This window comes from Podarcis filfolensis (genome assembly GCF_964270895.1).
Source record: "Podarcis filfolensis genome assembly, chromosome: 8".
Lineage (NCBI taxonomy): Eukaryota > Metazoa > Chordata > Lepidosauria > Squamata > Lacertidae > Podarcis > Podarcis filfolensis.
Genome location: NC_139611.1, coordinates 38,207,552 through 38,228,475, shown reverse-complemented (window position 1 = coordinate 38,228,475; position 20,924 = coordinate 38,207,552). Strand labels below are relative to the sequence as shown.

Here is a 20,924-nt window from a genome sequence, read left to right as displayed (position 1 = left end):
AACATGGCCCTCTCACAGCTCTGGCCTGTTAACTATGCTTATTTGGTGTAATAATTAGCAGAATTTCTCACTAACAGGGGCACTTACCAACGCCTCACATTTTTCCTCTGTGTTTTTGTACGTGACGGATTGCGCATTCTGTGAATAAAGTTAAGCGGGTCAAAACCTCAGCCCTGTACGACACCGCTATTTTCCGCACAATTGTTTTTGAGCGGGTGTACATTAACCTCTTCCTGGATCTTCACGACGTCTAATGCAAACATTTTTATTTTTTTTTAGCTTTTTGAGCAATAGGCTGGGAAAGGTTTGCAAACACGATGCTGTTAATTGTTCAACTTTGGGTGGGAAAGGCAGAAAATAAATGAATAGCTATGGGAGAAAAAGAGAATGGATGCCACTGGGAATTCCAACATGAAAGAAGGCTGTTGTGGTATACTGTAGATTACACGCACAGACCCCACCTCACCTTTAGGTTATTCAGGAACAGTTTCACACGTGTTGCACTGTTGATGATGTTTTTTAGCAACAGGAAAAACCAAACACCACTACAAGCCGTCTTCCTTTACTTGGCGTTTTAGAAGATATAGAGTTAATTGGATTCAGAGCTGCCTGCATTTTAATTCCTTTCAACCATAGGATTCTTGAGCAGAAAGGGACCTCAAAAGTTATCAAGTCCAACCCTGCTGACATTGTAGGAAACACACTACTGCAGCGTCCTTGTTAGGAGGCCATTCAGCCTCTGCTTAAAAATGTCATTGCCTTTGCATTCATAAGGCAGCCGTGGTCCCAGGGCTGCATTTGCCCATGGCTGACCGTGTTTGTGTGTGGAAGTAGAATACCAATTGTGGGTGTGGCAGCTCCACAATCTCACATGTATTTTCTTCCCCTCTCTCTCACACAAACACGCACCACAAACCACACACATACTGGACAAATACACATGTACGACACAAACACATAGCCTCCCCCTCCTGAGCTGATCTGAGCAGAAGAGGATGAGTGGGGAAGGAATGAGAACTCCCCTCCTCAATCAATAGGGATGCAAATTGCCTTCTCACTGATTATAAGGGTGCTGGGCATGGCCTGGCCTACAGATTTAAATGTCATAGCGTCTACCTCAATTATTCGTTGTGACCACTGATAAAATTGGGACGACTTGTGAGGGCAGAAAAAATTGCTTGGGCGGCAGCATCAGTTGCCCAAGCTGGGGGTGCGACACCCATGCCTTCAGGGAATGGGTGAGTTTGAAATCCAGGAAGCTGCCTTATGCTGAGTCAGACTTGTTCAGTATAGCTCACTGTTCTGTGTAGACACTGACCGGCAGCAGCTGTCAGTGGTTTTAGACAGGGCTCTCTCGTGGCCCTACCTGGAAATGAACCTTGGGATTGAAAGTGGGACCTTTTGCCTGCAAAGCAAGGGCTGTACTTCTGAGTTAAAGTTAAACATTGATTTCCTCCAGTTGATGTTGGATGCCTTCTGGAGTTTTAAGTTTGGCTTCTGAAATAATATTTGCCAGCTGTGCAAAGAACGGTAGCACTTTGGGTCTTGCTGTTGCATCAGGGCATGTCCACCTTGGGTCCACCTTCAGAGTTCAAGAGTTGTTTAAGATTCACCGCTTCTTAACTTGAAGTATAGAATTAAAACTGCAGTGGTTAATGTTTCTTCCTCTTCCCCAAAGCCATTGACGTGAAACGGATGTGTTTATTTTGTTCCTTTCTGGGATATTTTAAGTGTCCTAGAAAAGGGATGGACACCCTACCCTGTGCTCAGAATGGACCTTTCTCCTTAGATCCCCGCCCCCCCCCCATTCCAATCCTTCTTATTGCTCAGGCATTTTGAGAGCTCAAGCATTTTGGAAAATGATTGTTGAAGCAACATCATCTATTACTTTTGTCAACATATCTTTGGATACTGGGTGGGGTTTTTTGGTCATCTTAATTTTATACCCGATTTAATCCCCAGAATGAAATCTGATGTAGTATTAAATGCTCTAGTGATTACTATACTGCAGGGATGGGGAACCGATGACTCTTCAGATGTTGGACTCCCATTATACCCACCCACCCAGCATGACCAATGATCAAGGCTGATGGGAGTTGTAGTCCAGCAACATCTGGAGGGTCACTGATGGCTCATCCTTTCTGTTCTGGTTCTGATGCTAACAGGCTTAAGGCCATTCTTTGAGGTTCATGCCCAAGGGCTGATTTGAACCTAGGTCCCCCCAGCCTTAGTCCAACCCTCTAACCATTACACTCTAGTCCCTCTTTATGACTTAGTTATTATTGCATTTATGACCCATCTTCCCTCTAATGAGCTCAAGGGGGCATACATGGTTCCTCTTCCCCCTTTTATCTTCCCAACAACCTGGCAAGGTAGGTTTACTTTGGCCACTGAACACATCAACCTGCAATAAATCAAGTCAAGTTGCTTTGAGACTTTTTCCTATTTAATATATTTATTAATAAAGTAATAAATAAATAAAATCAGTGAGGGGAGGGGGGAAATGTGGAGCAAGAGACTTGTCTGTTGAGAACACCAAACACATAGTTTGCATTTTCACACTCCCCCTGCCCCACCCACAATTCATTTCATTCGTTCTTCTGAATGAAAAATTGGGCTCGCATACCCGCCATGATTACTCCAATGAAAATAGGGACATTTCTCTCTCCCCTGCCCAACTCACCCTCCTTGACTCTCCCATTTTTGTGCCCCCAACCCCCCTGCAGAGCATTTCCTATCAGAAGAAGGGTGAGTGCCACCATAATTACACGGCAGCACACACGCCCTCCGCCGCCCTGAGAAAAACCATTAATCCTGATTTTATTTTATTTTATTTTATTTTATTTTATTTTATTTTATTTTATTTTATTCATTGGTAGATTTACAAAAAGAAAAACACACACCAATAAATAAATTTCCGAAAGGGGCAAGATTAGATGCAGATGCACAAAGCATTTTTATTTTTTTAAAATCAGGACACATTGCGCTCCACTCCCACTTTCTTCCCACCCAGGCTGCCCTGCCCTCTACCTGCCCTCAAAGCTGGCACATCACGTGGAGCGGGGCCTTGGCAGCGGCAGCCTCTGCTCCTCCTCCTCACCCGTTTTCCAGCAGCCACTATGAGCTGCCGCAGGGAGGAGGCTGGCAGCAGTGGCCATGGAGAGGTAACGGGATGCTCCTTCACAGCTGCTGCCATTGCTTGGGACAAATGCTGGCTCATATTCTGGGATCAATCAGAAGCCAGGATGGCTTTCAGAATTACAGGTCTGTCCCTGGAAAATCGGGACACTTGGATGGTCTGGGCACTATGTTTGGCCTATGGGCTCTGGGTGCAACAGCAGAAGTTGGGAGCTGGGATTGGAGTGATGGTCATTGAAAATAATTAGTTGTTTTGTACAGGGTTTGTAGGCCCCTAAACATCTCAAATGAAAGTTGTGACCTTCTAATTCAAGCTTTTGGTGGACAGGGGTCGGGCAAGATGGAACTTAATCTCTGTGCCAAATTAATTGTATACACTATTATTATTATTGCTAAGAAGATAACAATTGATCTTCACATAGCATGCAAACCAAGTAAACTTGCATAGCTTTTTTGGGTACAGGTCATGAGGAAATTAGAAATGGTTGGAATCATTATCCAGCCACCACAGATATTGTCCATGTACTTTCAAGCATTCCTTAGCCATAAGGACTAGAAAGCTTTTAAAACAGTAAAACTGAGGTTTTCAGCAATGTGAATTCTGCAACTGGTTCCACCTTCTACAAGATTCCAGTGGAATCTTGATGCACATCATTTTGGGTTTAATCAGTGCAATGAGGAGTTTTGTGCTCAATTTATCTACCCTGAGCCCTTGTGATAGGACAGTCTATGAATCAAATAGATAAGATCTGCTCTCAAAAATGAAACAAAATGTCTGAAAATGAAAGTATTTTTATTTTTCAAGATGATATCTTCGTTTTCCGTCCCCTTAATCCATTACTGGGATCAATGGGCCAAAGAAAGCAATAAAGTCTAAGTTGTTTTGTGACAACAAAGGTATTCTTCAAGCAAGTTACTGTTGATGAAGAAGAGTGATTTCTTTGTTTTGTGGAATGTGTCTCCGTTTGGCCTCTGTAGCACATGCTTTGCGGCTCTCTAACGATTGCATAATAGATCAATGGCCCATTGTCTTCTTGCCTTCTGTAGCATTCTGCTCTTACTCTTTTTGGAATATTTGACTGAAGGAACTTGTAGGAACAACGAAGGGGGAAATCCTCCCCCAAAATTTGCTTTTGCAACAGAAAGTAGATGCCAAGCATTTAAAACTGCTCTTTATGTGACTGTGCAGTGTTCATTAAAACCTCCCTGGTACAAATACAGTGCTTGAGTTGAAAAATGTATTTTCTTTATTAAAATAATCGTAACCCATCTGTTTTGCGCAGGAGAATTCTGCAAGGTTAAAAAAAACTGAGTACATATATATATTAAAACAATTAAAACCTAGAGCACCAAAAAAATCTTTTAATAACATGGAGGATAAGGCTATCAGTGACTGCTAGCCATGATGGCTATGCTCTGCCTCCATGGTCAGAGGCAGTAATGCTTCTGAATACCAGTTGCTGGGAATTCCAGGAGTGGAGAGTGCTCTTGTGCTTGGGTCATGGTGGTTTGTTTCCCACATGCATCTGATTTTCCATGGTGAGAACAGAATGCTGGACTAGATGAGCCATTGGCCCGATTCAGCAGGCTCTTCTTATGTTCTTAGCCAGTTAATCAATTTAAATAGTAGTAAACAAAAAAACAGAAGCAAACAGAATTCCATGGAAAAGCAGTCATGGAAGTGCATGCTTAGTGGCTCTCAGTTGCTCTCTAGAACCCCACAGATTTCACTGGGTTTTGAAAACGTAATGGAGAGAGGCAATGAAACCTGCCTGGGTGGATTTCCAAAGTGTTGGTGCCATTACTGAGAAAGCTGTATGGTGGGTAACTCTCCCCATTCATGAAACAGTGGGGGTACCCAAAGGAGTACCCCCACTTAAGCTCTCCAGGGAGAATCTTAAAACTTATGTGGCTTTATATGGGACAAAACAAGCTTTTAATGAATGGTTCTCAAACTCAACCCTTTTTTCGTGGACCACATGAAAATTGCTGGCAGGTCTTTTTGGTGACTTAATCCTGTTTGTTCTACAAATCATGAGGAGAGAAGATAGAAAGCTTTCACTTTCCGCTCACATAAATGACAGTTGTCCAAGTTTGGATGTCACTGGGGGATGGAGGATAGCTCAGTCCTCAAGGCCCACAGTTGCTCATTTTCATAATGGCTTCCTGTACCTGAATGAGGCCTTTCTGTGCCCCACACGCGGAAAGTAAATAGACACTGGAGTCTCCTTGAGAAGACAAAAAGAAGAAGAAGAAGAAGAAGAAGAAGAAGAAGAAGAAGAAGAAGAAGAAGAAGAAGAAGAGAGGAAAACATAGAGGAATAAATAATAAATGGTCCGCCTTACTCTTTTTGTCAAACTGTGAAGTTATCTGCACAGATCTAGATTTGTGACATCTCTCAATCTAACCTCACGGTGGAAGCGTAAACTGGGGAGATTTCACATTTTGCTTCATAGTGAAAAATGTCAAGAGGTAGCCATTTTGTAACCGCCTGTGAAGATGTTCAAATTCGATGTAATGGGCATGACAGCTACAGTATGTGGAAATTTAATGCTCTGGCTACTTATTGATCTTCTCTTTAGCCGATGGTGTGGGCCCAAGCCTGAGCACTTAGCACCTGGCCTTGGTGCTAATGTAAGATCTTTAGAGTGGTCATCAAGGACAACTTTGCAAAACTGCACTCTGACAATTAGGGGGCTTTTAAAATGCGCAAAGAATTTACAGAACATCATTTTTTTTATGGTATCAGTGCTATCTTTAGGAATGTTTTAAGCCTCTTTTTTAAGAGATAGATTCTATTTTAAATCATTTAATGGTCGTTTTGTCTTTGAGGATATCTTTCTCCTTTCGCTGTTCTCTGTGCTGTGTAATAAATATTGTGCATTAAATAACAGTTTGGACTACAACTAAGTGTTTACAGGGATCTGAAAAGCCAGGGATTAAGAATGTAGACTATTTATCCATCTAGTCCAGTTTTTCCCAAGTTGGGCCCTCCAGATATTTTGGACTACAACTCCCATCAGCCCCAGCCAGCGTACCTGAATTAAAGGAGTGACTAGATATCTAGCTACCAAGGACTTCTTGGAGTGCTTGGTCAAAAAAAGGGTGTGTGGGGAAATAAAAGATAAAAGAAGATCTTCAATGCAGCACATAGCTAAAACTATGGAACTTGCTCCCCCAGGAGATAGTGATGGCTACCAACCTAGACGGCTTTAAATGAGGACTAGACAAATTCATGGAGGAGAGGGCTGTTGATGGCTACTAGCCATGATGGCTATGCTCTGCCTTCACACTCGCTGGAAACCACAGGAGGGGAGAGTGCTCTTTTGCTAAAATCCTGCTTGCGAGTTTCTCGCAAGCATCTTGGTTGGCCCCCGGGAGAATGAAATTCAGGACTAGATGGGCCATTGGCCTGATCCAGCAGGTTCTGCTTATGTTCTGATGTTCAGTGGCAGGGCTCTGGGGATGTCAGGTACTGATGCTGGCCCTGGCTGGATTAAGGCATACATAAATTACTTGGTAATAATACTGTGGTGGCGGCTATAGGTACTTATTCATCTTTCAGTAGTTTTGGTTTCTATTAGTTTCTTTGCCTTGTTTCTCTCCGCCACCCCACCCTGCCCCCTTGCAGGGGCTTCTTGTTTCCATTTCAGTGCAAGATTGGAAGCAGGCTCCTGTTTTCAATTGTCTCTACCTCTGAACTCTAACTGTCAGTGGAGGCACTGTTTAGAATAGTCTTACATTAGTGTAAGGACTCATCACACTTTTTTCGTTGCCAAAAGTCAACTTTCTTTGAGCATTAATCTTTTAGCCTGGCTCCATCTCTGTAATAATTTCAGTATGTCAGAATTGATTTGACAGAAGGCTATCGGCACATAGTATTTCCACCCCCTCCAACTCTAAGCTATGTTGCTTCAGAGTGAGATTTCTCTCTCTCTCCTTCCAAAGGATGAACTTTCTCTTCCATGTGCCAAACAGACTGGTGTGCCAATTAGAATTTGCGAACTTTCTGGATGATTTATGACGATAGCTGAAGTTGTTTGGTGTGCATCCCTTATTCCATTTTTGAGGAAGGGGGCGAATACTGTGGACAGAATGAAGTGCCTAATGGAGAGATTAGTTTATATAATTCTCTAAATTATATAATTTGATTTATTTATTTAACAAAATTTTTAAAAAACCACTTGGTTGTAAGAAACTTCTAAGCAGTAATTACAATATTTGGCATAGAGGATGTGTAAGTCATAAAGGAACCAACTCCCAACCCTGATTGACAATCACATAGAAATTTAACAAGGTTGTTCGTGAGGACTTTCCATTCTAGGCATAGTACTTTAGTACACAGAGGTCTTCTCTGCCTTTTTCATTTTCTTCCTTGACACAATTCCAAGATAATGTGGTATAGTGGTTGGGAGTATCAGACTAGGGCCAGGAGAGACAGGGTCAAATTTCCACTCTTCCATGAAGCATACTGGGTGGCCCTGGGTCAGTTGGCTTCTATCAGCCAAAGCCTACCTCACATGCTTGTTGTGAGGCCCTGTTCCAGGTGCCCCTGCCTTCAGAGGTTAGGCAGGTGGCCACCTTAAACATAGCCTTTTCTATGATGCCTAGGTTGTAAAGTACCCTCCGCCATAATCTTTTCTTTTTTGTTCCATTAAATCTGTTAAGTCAACATTAGTTAGTTTCATAAGAGGATTGCTTTAAGGATGGCAGGAGATGACCAGCCTATCAAGGCTTGTTGCCATAGTTACCCATAGTCACTTTCCCCACTTTCCTTTTGCCTTTGGTTTGCTACCTTAGGTGTGTGTGGAAAAGTGTGAGAGAGGTGGGGGCTGGAGAGAGAGAGATACTGGGGGTAGAGGTGGTGATTGGCTAGGGCCACCAGTTTCTGATCTTGAAGACAGATGATGCTGTCAAGGCGTTCATGGTCCTGCCAGTAGTTTAATTTTATAGGGTATCCTTTGGCAGGGCAAGAGGTCATGTGCCCACCAAAGAGAGGCCATGTTTGAATGGTTTATCATTTGTTAGCTTCCTACTATAATTACTTTGATGGTTAAATCAAACGTGACAAATCTAACACTTGGCTAGACAAGGAGATTGGCTATTCCATTTCATTAATGGCTACTGTTATGTGCCAGGTTTTGTGTGTATGTGTGTTTAAAATAACATCTCTTTTGGATTTTTTTTTTAATGGCAATTAGGGGGACTTTCAGCATTGCGGAGGCAAGGGTCTGTGAAAGAATGCTTCTAATGAATACCATTTTTCACGTATAGCAGAGCTGTTTCTATGCATATATTAATTCTTTGCACAGTTACGTAGGGCAAGCATATATGCATGATTAGAAGTTTTCTTTCTCTCCGTGTATCTCAGTGGGAACCAGAAAGTGGGCCAGCTGATTTATGAGGTGAGGAATTGAAATAGGGGAAGCAAATCTATTCTATCCCTGGATAGAAAGAAAGCATGTTATGCAGTTGGTAGATGGTTGCTCCACTATAAATGCTGATGCTTTAGATTTCTTAGCAAGATGGCCACCAAATGGTAGGAATGTGCTTTTTGTACTAACTGTGCTAGATTTTGCTCATTTTTATACCTTGTGATGTGTAAAACAGCAGATTCATTCCTGTTCTTTACCCTTTGCTTCCATAGGCATGGCAGACTTTCCTCCATATTTGATCTGTTGGTTGCTACTAGACATGCAGCTAGCTCTGAAGGGAGGGTGGAGATTGGTGTAATGTCTGCTGACATCCCAAATGTTTTGATGCTTCCCTAAAGCAGTGGCATTCCTGTATGCATGCATGCTTCAGAGCATAGAGGTACTTGGGAAGTTCTCTCCCAAGTGAAAAGTTCTGAGTTCCCCAAGCAGTTTTATTTTCAGATCCTTTCCGGTTTCTTATGGGCTGCAACCTGGGGAGAGTTCTGAGGGCCAGATCGAGAGGTCTGGAGGGCCGCATGTGACCCCTGGGTCTGAGGTCCTTCACCTATTAAATAGATAATATTGGAATAGAGGGTCCAGTGGTTGGACTTGCTATAAAGCAGGGGTCAGCAAACTTTTTCAGCAGGGGGCTGGTCCACTGACCCTCAGACCTTGTGGGGGGCCAGACTATGTTTTTTTGGGGGAACTGAACAAATTTCTATGCCCCACAAATAACCCAGAGATGCATTTTAAATAAAATGACACATTCTACTCATGTAAAAACACGCTGATTCCTGGACTGTCCGTGGGCCAGATTTAGAAGGCAATTGGGCCAGATCCGGCCCCCGGGCCTTAGTTTGCCAACCCATGCTATAAAGCATTTCCTTCACGCATTTGTGTGAGAGAATGTGCTTCATAACTACCCCCCCAAACCCTCCCAAGCTAGAAGATTTCTTTTTAAATAAGTTTGAACTAAAAACAGGTTAGCAACTTGCATTTATAGCCCATTGTAACAAGAGTCAATCAGTGATGTACTTAGCCTGCAAGCTTCAGTGAATCTCAATATGCAGAATAGTTATTCTGCTATTAGCATGATTGACTTTCCATCAGACAAGCCGGTGCAAGTACATTTTCAATAGTTACTGAACAGAGAGGGTAAACTAGGAGGACACAAAGTACACACACTGCAATAACATCAAACATAAGCTGAAAAATTACACATGAAGTTCATTACCGTAATAGGTAGCTGTGCCAAGAAGCCATCACGGCAGAATGCGAGCTTGTTACCATTTGGGAACTCTCTGGTGTGAAGATAAATAAAATGTGAGTGCCACGTCTCCTTCTAAAAATATTTGCTTAATATTCATCGGATTCTACAGTCACTTCACCTTGTAATCAACCGTGGAGACTGTGATTTGGTAACAATATACCTGTAGTTTTGGATTGCGTGGACTGCAGAGAAGCAGGGAAAGGTGCTCAATGATTTAGGATTGTGGCCATACTTCATTTAAGCTGTGTGTGTATATATATATATTCATTCATTCATTCATTCAAGGTGTATATGCTGTTGAAAACTGCTTTAGGGTTATTATTGTGGGCTGGAGTGTGTCTCTCAGTCTGTGTCCTGGAACACATTGCTTCTATGCTACCTGGCAATTTATGTAGATTTCATTCTGTGCAGATTGCTTGAGAAGCATCTGACAGAGTTCATACCTGCTTGGATCTGTGGCCCTCCAGATGATGATGGACTCCAACTCCCATCATCATCATCCAGCTTGTACAGTGGTCAGGAATGATGGAAGTGGTGGTCCACCCCGGCCAAATGGCTCTGACCCCCTGTCAGTATGGACAGGGATGATAGGAGTTGTAGTCCAAGATATCTGGAGAACACAAGGTTGGGGAAGGGTGGTCTAATGGGAGAGAGATCCTAGCAGGAAGAAGTTAAGCTTCCCCTCACTGTGGTCTCTCTGCCAAACATTTTCATCTTAGTTCAGCCTTCACTAATGTGATGCCCCAAGACAATTGTGCCAGTTGGGGCTGATGGGAGTAGTAGAATACCAACATATGGAGGGCCATAGCTTCTTCACTCCAGCTTTAGATTGTTAGCCCCACTGCTAGCTTCTGCTCCTCTGAGGTTATCCCAGTTTCCAGGTCTGCAAGTGTGACCAGTTCGCCTACAGGCCAAATGTTCTCCACACCTGAGTTAGATGTAACAGCATAAAGCAGCTTCTTCCTAGCAATCTTCCTTTGTATATACCTGACAACAAACTGCCACTGGCTTCTTCCTGGAGAAGGATTTTGCAGAACCTAAACCATTTACTTGTATTATTTATCCTTAAAAATGTGTGTGCTAATACTGAGATGGGCCAAGACATTGCTCCAAGTCTTGCAGCAGCCTTATTGGCTTTCTATTATAGCTGTGTTTGCACAGGTGAAGCAAGTGTTCATCCATTTCAAATGTTGGCAAACAGATTCTGGTGCATTTCACATCTGTGTTGTGTAGTCTTGACATTTCAGAGGGGGTGTGGAGAGGAAGGAACAACACATTCTGTTGCCAGCAGTGTTTCTAGTCTACGAGCGAAATGCAAGAACATCACTAGACTCACCCCATGGCAGTTTTTCCTGAGCAAAGCTTGACGTTGCCCATTCACCCTGTCTTAATGTCTGTTGGCTGTATTTCAGCAAGTTGGGATTAATACATGTTTTTGTTTGCTGTGCTTCCATCTAGATCAGGTGTGGGGAACTTGTGGCTTTCCAGAAGTTGCTGGGCTATAACTCTCAGCATCCCTCACCCAAGATCTGCATGGTGATTTGAGTCTCTTATTTCAAGCACCTGGGCAAAGGAATTTGCATCTCCTTGCAGTGCCTGTTTTTCCTGATTGAGAATGTAAGAAGAAGCATGCGTTGGCTGAACTACCCAGTGGAGGGGATCTGCAGAAGTCCAAGGAGGAATACCTGACATCTTCAACTAGGGTTGGGGGAAGATTCCCCCACACCCAGCCCAACACCCGAGATTGATGTTGCTAGTCAGTATAGGTCAGAGGTGGAGAAGCGGTGACCCTCCAGGTGGTGCTGGATTCCCAACTAGCATGACCAATGATGATGGCAGTTGCAGTCCAGCAACATCCCCCTGTCCATGCATTTAACCTCCATAAATTTCCCCATACCTCCTTTTTAAATCATCTAATCCTGGGGCCACTACCACATCTTGTGGGAACAAATTGCATAAGTTAACTATGCATTGTGTGAACAAGTCTCCCCCCCCCCCCTTGCAGATACCATTGTGGGCTTTGTTCTGAGAGAACAGCTCATAGAGCTAGACGGGATGAAGAGACCATCTAGTCAAGTGCACACACAGGACCGAACATACACATACGCCAGCTTGTCTTCTGGTTGCCACACCCTCACTTCTTCGGTAGTAACTCCTTGTGTGCTCCCAGATGTGTTTAAAACACATATTTAACCCATTACTCATCTTCCCTCAATGCCTGCACAGAACTGGTCTGTTCATGTCTCCTTGGAGGTGGAGGAAGTTGCCACTTCTACAAGCTTTTTACTTACCTGTTGAGGTTGCTGTAAACACAACACACTTTCAAGCACTGGCTCAGCCAGTTGGCAAAGCTACTCTCTCCCCCCTCCATCCCTCTTCTTTCCCCTTTATTCCCAACCCCCGCTTTTCATTTTGTTTTGGAGGAATTTGCAAGTAACTTGATGTATTTGACACGTGTGTGACAGCTCCGTGTATATGAGAAGAGATGTGTGTTATACCACCCAGCTGTGTGTGTATTTGTCTGCACATCAAGCAGGAGAGCATTCGCTTAGTCAGATCTGACAATCAAATGTGAGCTGATACTACCTCCACTCCAGAGTGCATTTTAATGCTGTGTGCTTTTGCCAAGAGCTTAACATTTGACAAAGAAATTGTCAGTATATATATTGCTACCCCATGCGTTTGAATTATTTTTTCTACCAGCTCAACATCCTTTTATTGTTCAAACATGAGAATAAGCCTTTTTTAAAAGAAGAAGTTTTGGTGAACTCTGCTTGAGGCTTAGCAAAACCAGACTTATCATTTCAGTGTGTTTAATGCCATAAATAATGTTAATATAGCTATATTCACTGTGTCTACATGCAAACATCCAAGTGTGCAAGTATAAATATAGATTTCTAAACTGCAGTACTTTTCAAAACTAACACACACACACACACACACACACACACACACACAGAGGGTGCTTTTTCCTGGGGGTACGCAGGGGTACGCATACCCCTAAATATTTTGTGAATCCAAATTTGGCCTCATTGAGGGGCAGTATATGAAATCTCAGAATGCACTAATGTGTTGCCTGCCAGCTTAATCTAAAGTTACATTCCGCTTGGTTTCACCAGCAACTCCATGTCACTTTCATAATGTGTCCCCAAAGAAGTCTGTAAACTCAGCGAGATCAGGCTACATGTCTGTTTTATAAATTTTAATGCTGTGGTTGTCAGTCCACTTAGAATCAGTGAACTGCAGTTAAGCGAGCATTGGATGGATTAGTCAACGCTACCTGGTTGTAGTTCAAAAAGACTGACTGTTCTGTTGACTGTGCTGGCATGCATTAGTTTTGAAAAAAATGTGGTGGTGGGAGGCTGTGGGGGACTTACTCTTCCTGGAACTCTGAATGGCCACAAGGGCCAAACCTCCAGTATCCATAGTGGCAGTAAAGCAGAGAAAAACCAATGTGATTGCAGCTAATTGCATCTAAGTGGCTGCTCCCAGACTTTGGAACTCCCTTCCTAGAGAATTTAACCTGGCTCCCTCCTCGTTGTCCTTCCACTGGCAGATGATTACTTTTACCAAGGTCTCAGGGTGGTTCACAGAAGAGATCAACATTAAAACCACAATATATATAATCAAAATAAAAACAACAACCCAATAACAACCCCCCAAAAGAGCCACATTTTAAAAGGGCATAGGGTCCCCCCCCATTGTAAATATCATCATCGTCATCATCATTTTACGGCAAATTGTGTTCTGAGCACACTGCACAACAATTCATTCTGGGACTATCTCCACTACAGATTTAGAATGCAATCCTGTGCATGTTTACCTGTGAATTAGCCCCACTGAACACAGTGGTGCTTTCTTCCCAGTAAATATGCATAGGCTAGTGTTGCCAATCGTTACGCCCTTTGCTCAGGGATCTCTGGAAACTCTGTCATTCTGTGAAAAGGACTGTGGAGCTCTTAAGAAAATACTCAGCACCCTTGCAAAACTGTAATTCCCTGTTGTTGTTTTTAGAAAAGCTGTGATAGATAAATTGATATGAAAACGATACACATTTGTACTACAGAGATACCTTAGAATGCTTCGTATTATTTTGTTTTAAGACTGAAGAATGCATTTAACTCTGTTTCTATTTTGATGGCTTCATTTAAATTAGTCTTGTATTACATACCTGCAAACAAATTGGAGTACTCAATAAAGACCAGACATAGGCTAACCTCTGCTTAAACTGTGCAAGCAAATCAGGATGCGTGCTCAATGCACTCTGTGTTGCTAGTCCTCATCTTGTTATTTTCTTACTCAATTTTCCCCAATCGTGCATAGAACGATTTACATTGTTCCAGGCAGGTTTTAGTGATTTACCAAGTTAAAACAAAGTCTGATTGGGACATGCAATGCAAAAGCTAAATTTCCTTTGAGCATATAATTCTTGATCCACATGAGGCAAAGACCAATTTGATTAGAGTGGATAAATGATCATGGTTTTTGGGTGACACCCCCTCCCGCTCTGGTAGACGGAGCTGGTGGAGGCTATGTAGGAAATGCGGATAGGGCAACACCAGGGTTTTCTGAGCTAATGACTCAACCTGAGAAATGCCATTTCCATAAGTACTGTAAAACTTAAAAATCCATTAGTCTTGTAATGTGATGCGGAAAATAACGATAAGCAAAGGAATGTAAAACAAAACCATAGATGTAAGCTGGGAAGAATTGGGTTGGATCCTTTGTCATAAACAGGAGCTTTTGTTTTTGCTTTCATTTACTCTTTTGCATAACAAGAGATTAGCCCCAGTCACCCAAGTTGCAACCAAGGATCTTTAAACACAACACACACTGAGGCTCCAGTATTACTGTACTATACATGCTCAGCTAGAAGCAAACTCTATAGAACACAAGGGGGATTACTTCCAAGTAAACTTTCACAGGGTTGCATTGCAAGGCCTCTTTATATGATATTTCACTGTCCAGTTCTGTGCACTCAGAAGCAAGGCCCACATTTTGATGAGGCTTACTCCCAAGCCAGTATGTTTAGGATTGTAGTCTTAATGTTTTACTCCTTCCCTCTTTTTTTGTCCCTGTGGAGTCACCAAGTAGGCTGTTTGTTTTAAGTGGCAATTGGAAGTAGAAGTGGAGTTTACAAAATCTGATTCTGACTCACTTCTCTTTCCCCAGTAAGAGGTGGTTGAACAATGCCAGGAGTTACTTCTGATGTACCAAGATGGATGGGAGCAGGGCAGGTGGGCATGGTCAATCATCTTTCAAGGTCCTACATCCCAGCAGATAAGAGCCCTCTGAGCCTGTTCTTCCTCTACAAGTTCTTTGTCTAACTCTTATTTTGGCATATAGATGACAGTAGTGGTGAGAAGGAGGAGCAGTAGATGCTACTATCTGTTTTCTCAGTGTGGCTTCCTACGTGGCCAGCAAGCAGATGGTAGCATTTATGGGGAAAAGGAGCAGCTGGTAACAATGGTGGTGAGGAGGTAGACTCACTAAAGAAGGTGTGGCATGGAGGGTTTCTTGCCGAACTCCCCTCCAAAACCTGAATCCGGTGTTGGACAGCAGTACATTAGTTCTAATACCTAGCAAGCCTGTGACTTAAACAAACAAACCAACAAACCAACAAACAAACCCAGAACTCAATGTAAATTATCTTTTTTTGCATCTCCAGAAACGGAAACTCCTTGATGAACTTGGAGAGAGCTGGCTTCCATATTTGACACCAAAGGATGATGGCTTCCATCAACTGGTAATAGTTCAAAAGATTTGTGTTCTATATTCCTTTACTACTTGAAATAGTTTGTTATTTTTATTCTTGAATTCCTTAGTTCATTGCTTAGAGAAGACAAAATTACTGAGGAAAAGCTGGCATGAATGTGCTGGTTCTGAGTCATACCCAGTGAGGATGAGGAGGAGGAGGAGGAGGTGCATGCTACCACCATTCTTTCTCTGAAAGCTTCAGGTGAGCATAGGCTGTGTTCTAGAGTACACAGATTCGGTTCCTGGAGAACGATGACAAGGCCCTAAAGACTTAATCCATGACACTTGCAAAGGTCAGGCTTCCTGACACCCAGTTTTCTGTTTCTGTGGTCTCTCTCTCTCTCTCTCTCTCTCTCTCTTTCTCTGTGTGTGTGTGTGCTTTCACCATGTCAACTGCTCTTTGTGGGCCTTACTTGCTGGCCTCTTCAAGTATTGTGGTAAGTATGTCATGTTTGCTTCTGTTATCTGCTTGGGAAATGCCCTATTATATGGATTATATAGGTTGATCTGTGTGTGTGTGTGTTGGAGGTGGAACATATTTCAGAAGTGTGTGGTTTGAGTTTGATAACCCTCTGGCCCTCCCGGCCATGCAGTTCTGTGACTCTTATGCAGAAAAAAGAAAATCCAGCCTGAAAATGATACGCACAAGTATAATCCAAAGTGGTATAGAGAAGGATTGTTATTAAAGAAACGGAAGAATATGCTAAAGTCCCTCTTCGACAATACCCCAGTCAAATGAGAAACACATGGAAAGACTTGGGTGAGTTCAGTCAAACTAAGTTGGAACATATTGAGTGAGATGAAAGACATAAAAAGGAATCTCTTATTTAGCTTGAACAGCTTCAGCAGGCGTTCCAACATTATAGCCATGTCAACGTTCTTGTATTGACATGTGGCCGAAAGATGCATACAAAGTAGCATCTTTTTAAAAAATAATAATCTCATTTTCTCCCCCACTGATACAGGAAGGAAATGAAGTTTCTGTACCTTCTTTCTATTTCATTGTTAAAATAAGGTTAAGGTTCTTACATCTCCCTGAGTTAGAGCACTGAATTTTCAGATGACATCCATTATGCCTTTCAAGGGAAGGGCCGTAGTTCAGTGCTGGAGAACTTGCTTTGCATGCAGGAGGTCCTGGGTTCTACCCCCTGCAATCTCTAGGAAAGGTTGGGAAAGACCTCTGGCTGAAACCTTGAGAGCTGCTGCCAGTGAGAAAAGAGAATTCTCCCCGGGGCTCCTGTAAGCTTCTCCAGGATCAGTCACGTTGCTGTGTTGGGTGCTTCCTTGTACCTGTCTCTGCCACTTTGGATTCAGGGATCTGAACCCAACTCCCTTGGCTGAGTTAGTGTAGATTGGTTGGTGTCCTTCAGATGTTTAGGACTCCAGCTCACATCATCCCCAATCATTGTCCATGCTGGCTAGGCCTGGTGGGAGTTATAATCCAAAACATCTGGAGGATAGCAGCTTGGGAACAACTGGTGCAGACAGTATTGAGCTTGATGGTCTTCTTCTCCTTCTTTGGCGATCACTCATAGCCAAGTAAGATTGTCTTCCATGAACACAGTATTGATGGACCAATGGTCTGACTCAGTAAAAGGCAGCTTCTTATGTTCCTGTTATTTGTTCTGGTTTATTAATAATACTTTATAGGTTTCCCTATAACACAGTTCTCGGTGACCTTCACAACAAGACATAATTTTTTAAAAAAATTAACAATAAAACCACAAGACAAGTATAATACTGTAGAGATGTGGTTCCCAAACTGCTTTTTCTCATGGACCGTTTGAAAATAGCTGAGGGTCTTGGCACATGACTTAGTGATTTTTCTGCCTGTAGCCATTGTAATGCACTATGCTAGATGCAGTATAAGGTTTAACTGAAATTTTTTTATTCTTTTTTCTTATACATTGTATTCCATAGAATTCAAATTATAACACAAGAAAATACAAGAAAACAAAGAGGCAGCGAAAATGCAATTAAAAATCATTAGGAATCTTTAATTTGGTGGATGTGCTGCCTCTGAACAACAAATTCATAAATACGCAGCTGTGGACCAGCTGAATGAAGTTGGACTTGCATGGATACCCAGTCCATATACACTTGTGAGCTGCAGAGCAAAGGGTGTGTGTGCATGTGTGTTGTGGGAACACTATCAACTCTGAAACTTGGTGTGTGACTCTTCTGTTCCATGCCAAGTTTTATCGACGAAAACACACCCTTATCTCAAACTTAGTGCTGTAGAACTGAACCACAAACAACTTAGTTGAAAGGCCATAGTTCAACTGTGGAGCAAATGCTTTGCATTCAAAAGGTCCCAGTTTCAATTCCTGGCATCTCCATTTAAAAAAGGAACAGGTTCCCCAGTATTCCCATCTTCGGATCTCGGATACTGTTGAACTACAATCCCCATCATCCTTAGATGGCATGGCCAATGGTGAGAGGTGATGAGAGTTGTAGTTCAATAGTCTGGGATAGAAGGTGATGTGAAAAAGTCTGATAGCCTAGACTAGTCAAGAGTAGACAAATAGCCGGGTGTGATAGAAAGCTGTGCTCTTATTTGTAAGTTGTCTTGTGTTCCTTAGGCAAGAGGGCATGACAACAACAACAACTACTACTACTATTACCACAACTAGGAATAATATGAATAATATGGGAATAGAATTGGATTGGGGGGGTCCTGTTGGAGCAATAAAAGAAGACAGGGGTGGGCTGGATTCCTTGAAGGCTGGCTGTATTTGTGTGTGGTGCAAAACCATAGTTTAATATTCACAGTGAGTCTCAGGCTTTCACACCTCCCTTGCCTTCTGTTGTGCGGCCCGAAGGAGGAGTTCAAAAGCTTTTACTTCTTTTTTTTTATACCTAAACTGTAGTTTATTGTGTTGTCCAGACTGACAAACTACAGTGAACATTAACTATGGTATGCTTCAAAGAAGCCAGTTTGAAATCACATTTCAGCCAGTAGGTCTAGGGCTCACTGCCCCTTGTTTTGGCTCATTCACATTGCACTAAAACATAGTCCGTCATGGTGTACAAATGTGGCCCATTTTCAGTAGAGAAAATTAATGCAACAGTAGGGCACAGCAGTGAATTTTGTATAGAAAAGATGTTGTTTCAGAAGAAACCTCTTCAAAGCCTAGCACGATGATTCAGTGATACTTGGAACTATGTCATGAGTCTCTGAAGAGGAACGTGCATTTAGGAACATCAACACTATACAAATGAGGTCTTTGAGTGAAATGTTACTATCTTATAATGTAGAATTGAAGTGCCAACTTGTTTATCCAGAGATTACCTCACTGCTTTGCGGTTTGCTGTTGTCACTTGAGTGACGAGGTCATCCTGGCTCCTTCAAGCACAGGCTTTATGATTTGTAGATTGCTGAAAATACATAGTGGGGCCTCAAGTTTCTATGGGTGTGTTAAATTTTGTTCTAGGATAATGGACATGTTAAAAAATTAAGCATGAAATGTTTTGTATGCTTTTTGGAAGCGTCCAGTCATGCAACTGCTTTTATCTGCATGACGAGTGAGGTGACCTTTAATATTAGCTGTCAGAGATAAAGCACAAACTACACGGGATTTTTGTTTTGTTTTTTTGTTCCTTCAATCAGTAAAAGTGTCCAGTATGAGTTCCATGGGTTTTTTCTTTTTTCCCTTTTTCTTTCCCCCTTTCTTGGTCTTCTGATCTCTTAATGCTTTCCTGATGTAGGACATAGCAGGATGACTGGCTGGAGAATTAAAGAAGACCGACCGGTATTCTGAGATGATGTGTTGGAAATGTGTTTCCATTTCCTGAATTTTTTCCTCCTCCTCCTCCTCCTCCTCCTCCTCCTCCTCCTCCTCCTCCTCCTCCTTCTTCAGATACCAATGTGTGATTTTTTAAAAATAAAAATAAGCACAACATTTTTAGGGTGCTTTTAAAGAGCAGAAACCCCGCCGACACCATTTAAGATATATTGATAAAATATTTTCAAAGCATGTAATCTTTAGTTCACAAGCCAAAAGGTAATGTGCCTCTCATTAGGCTGGCATTAAAATGTGGAACACATTAACTCCCAGTTTTTAACAGGAGAGTGAAATATTACAGCCTTTGAACAAGCATGGCAGGCTTTCCCCATAGATGTGTCATTGCAGACTTTTCCTTTGTTTTTACACTATCTTCTTGTCATTCCTCCTGTTTCTTGAGACAGATTCACACAACCGCTGTCTTCTCAATCAAGACCCTATGGACCTTGGTGGGACAAGGCCAACAAATGCCGAGATTGCTGGCCATTGCTGAAAATTTGGTCTGTTTCCAACACATCTCTAGATCTTAATCCCATGTTCCAGTAGTCTGGGAGACAGGCACATTATCTGTTGTGGAGGGGGTTACACTCCCTCAAAAGAAGCAGATGTGTAGATTGGGGGTACTCCTGGATACAAGTGTCCTCTGTGACTAGGAGTGCCTGCCACCACCTCGTTCTTCAGCTATGGCCGTTCTTGGGCAGGGACCACTGTAGCCCGCTGGTGGGTAACCTCAAGGCTGAATAGCTGCAATGCACTCTGTGTAGGGCTTCAGCTGGTCAGAATGTGGCAGCCATGTTGCAGATGGCACGCATGACTGACAACATTTGACACCATTGTTAAATATCCATCTACTACCAAACCAGGTTCAAAGTATTGTATTAATTTACAAAGACCAGAACAACTAAAGGTACTGTAGGCACTGCCTAAACGCTTGTATCCCAGCTCAGTCACTGCAGTCATCTACAGAAGCCTCGTTGGTTGTCCCCAGAGTTGACGAGGCTCATTTGTGACTGTAGTAAGAAACCAGCCCGGTCCTATGCTCTCCTGGTAGAGATGCAATAGGCACCTTTGGTTTTAATCTTTAAATTTCCGCTGAAAACTTTTCTAGGCTGCCAAGCTTATGCACGTAGTTAAGAAAATGTCAGTCTGTGATTGCTAGTTGATGGTCTCTGATTTTAATTTTTGACATGATTTTTATTGTATATATGTATGTTTGTTATAAACTGCTTTGATTTTATTTTATTTTTTGAAAAACAAAGATGCGTGTAATGTGAGTCTGTAACAACATAATAAGAGGACTGTTGGATTAAGGTGGTATACCAATCCATGACTCGCACCCGGTGTGGAGCTGGAGTCAGATTGGGAGCCTTGCCAGGAAGATGTGAATGAGCTGGAGATGTAATGAGCTCAAAAACTAACAGAGTGCAGAGGCAAGTAGGAGAATAATAGAGTGGGGAGCCCCTGGCCCAGGGACCAAATGTGACCCTTAGAATTCTCTGTTTGGCCCTTGGGACTCTTTCAAGGCTACACATCCTCTTCATCTGTGCCCCTCACTGCTTT

General features: G+C 42.5%; 1 protein-coding gene across 10 annotated transcripts in view; it reads left to right on the top strand.

Annotated features, from left to right (window-relative positions):
* FTO (FTO alpha-ketoglutarate dependent dioxygenase) overlaps nt 1-20,924 on the top strand; it is a 262,862-nt gene that overhangs the window by 24,695 nt on the left and 217,243 nt on the right. For all 10 annotated transcript variants that reach the window (XM_083626301.1, XM_083626305.1, XM_083626299.1 and 7 more), the window contains exon 2: nt 15,491-15,568. In XM_083626301.1, the coding sequence (XP_083482427.1) occupies nt 15,491-15,568 (78 nt within the window). The remainder of the gene's footprint in view (nt 1-15,490; nt 15,569-20,924) is intronic.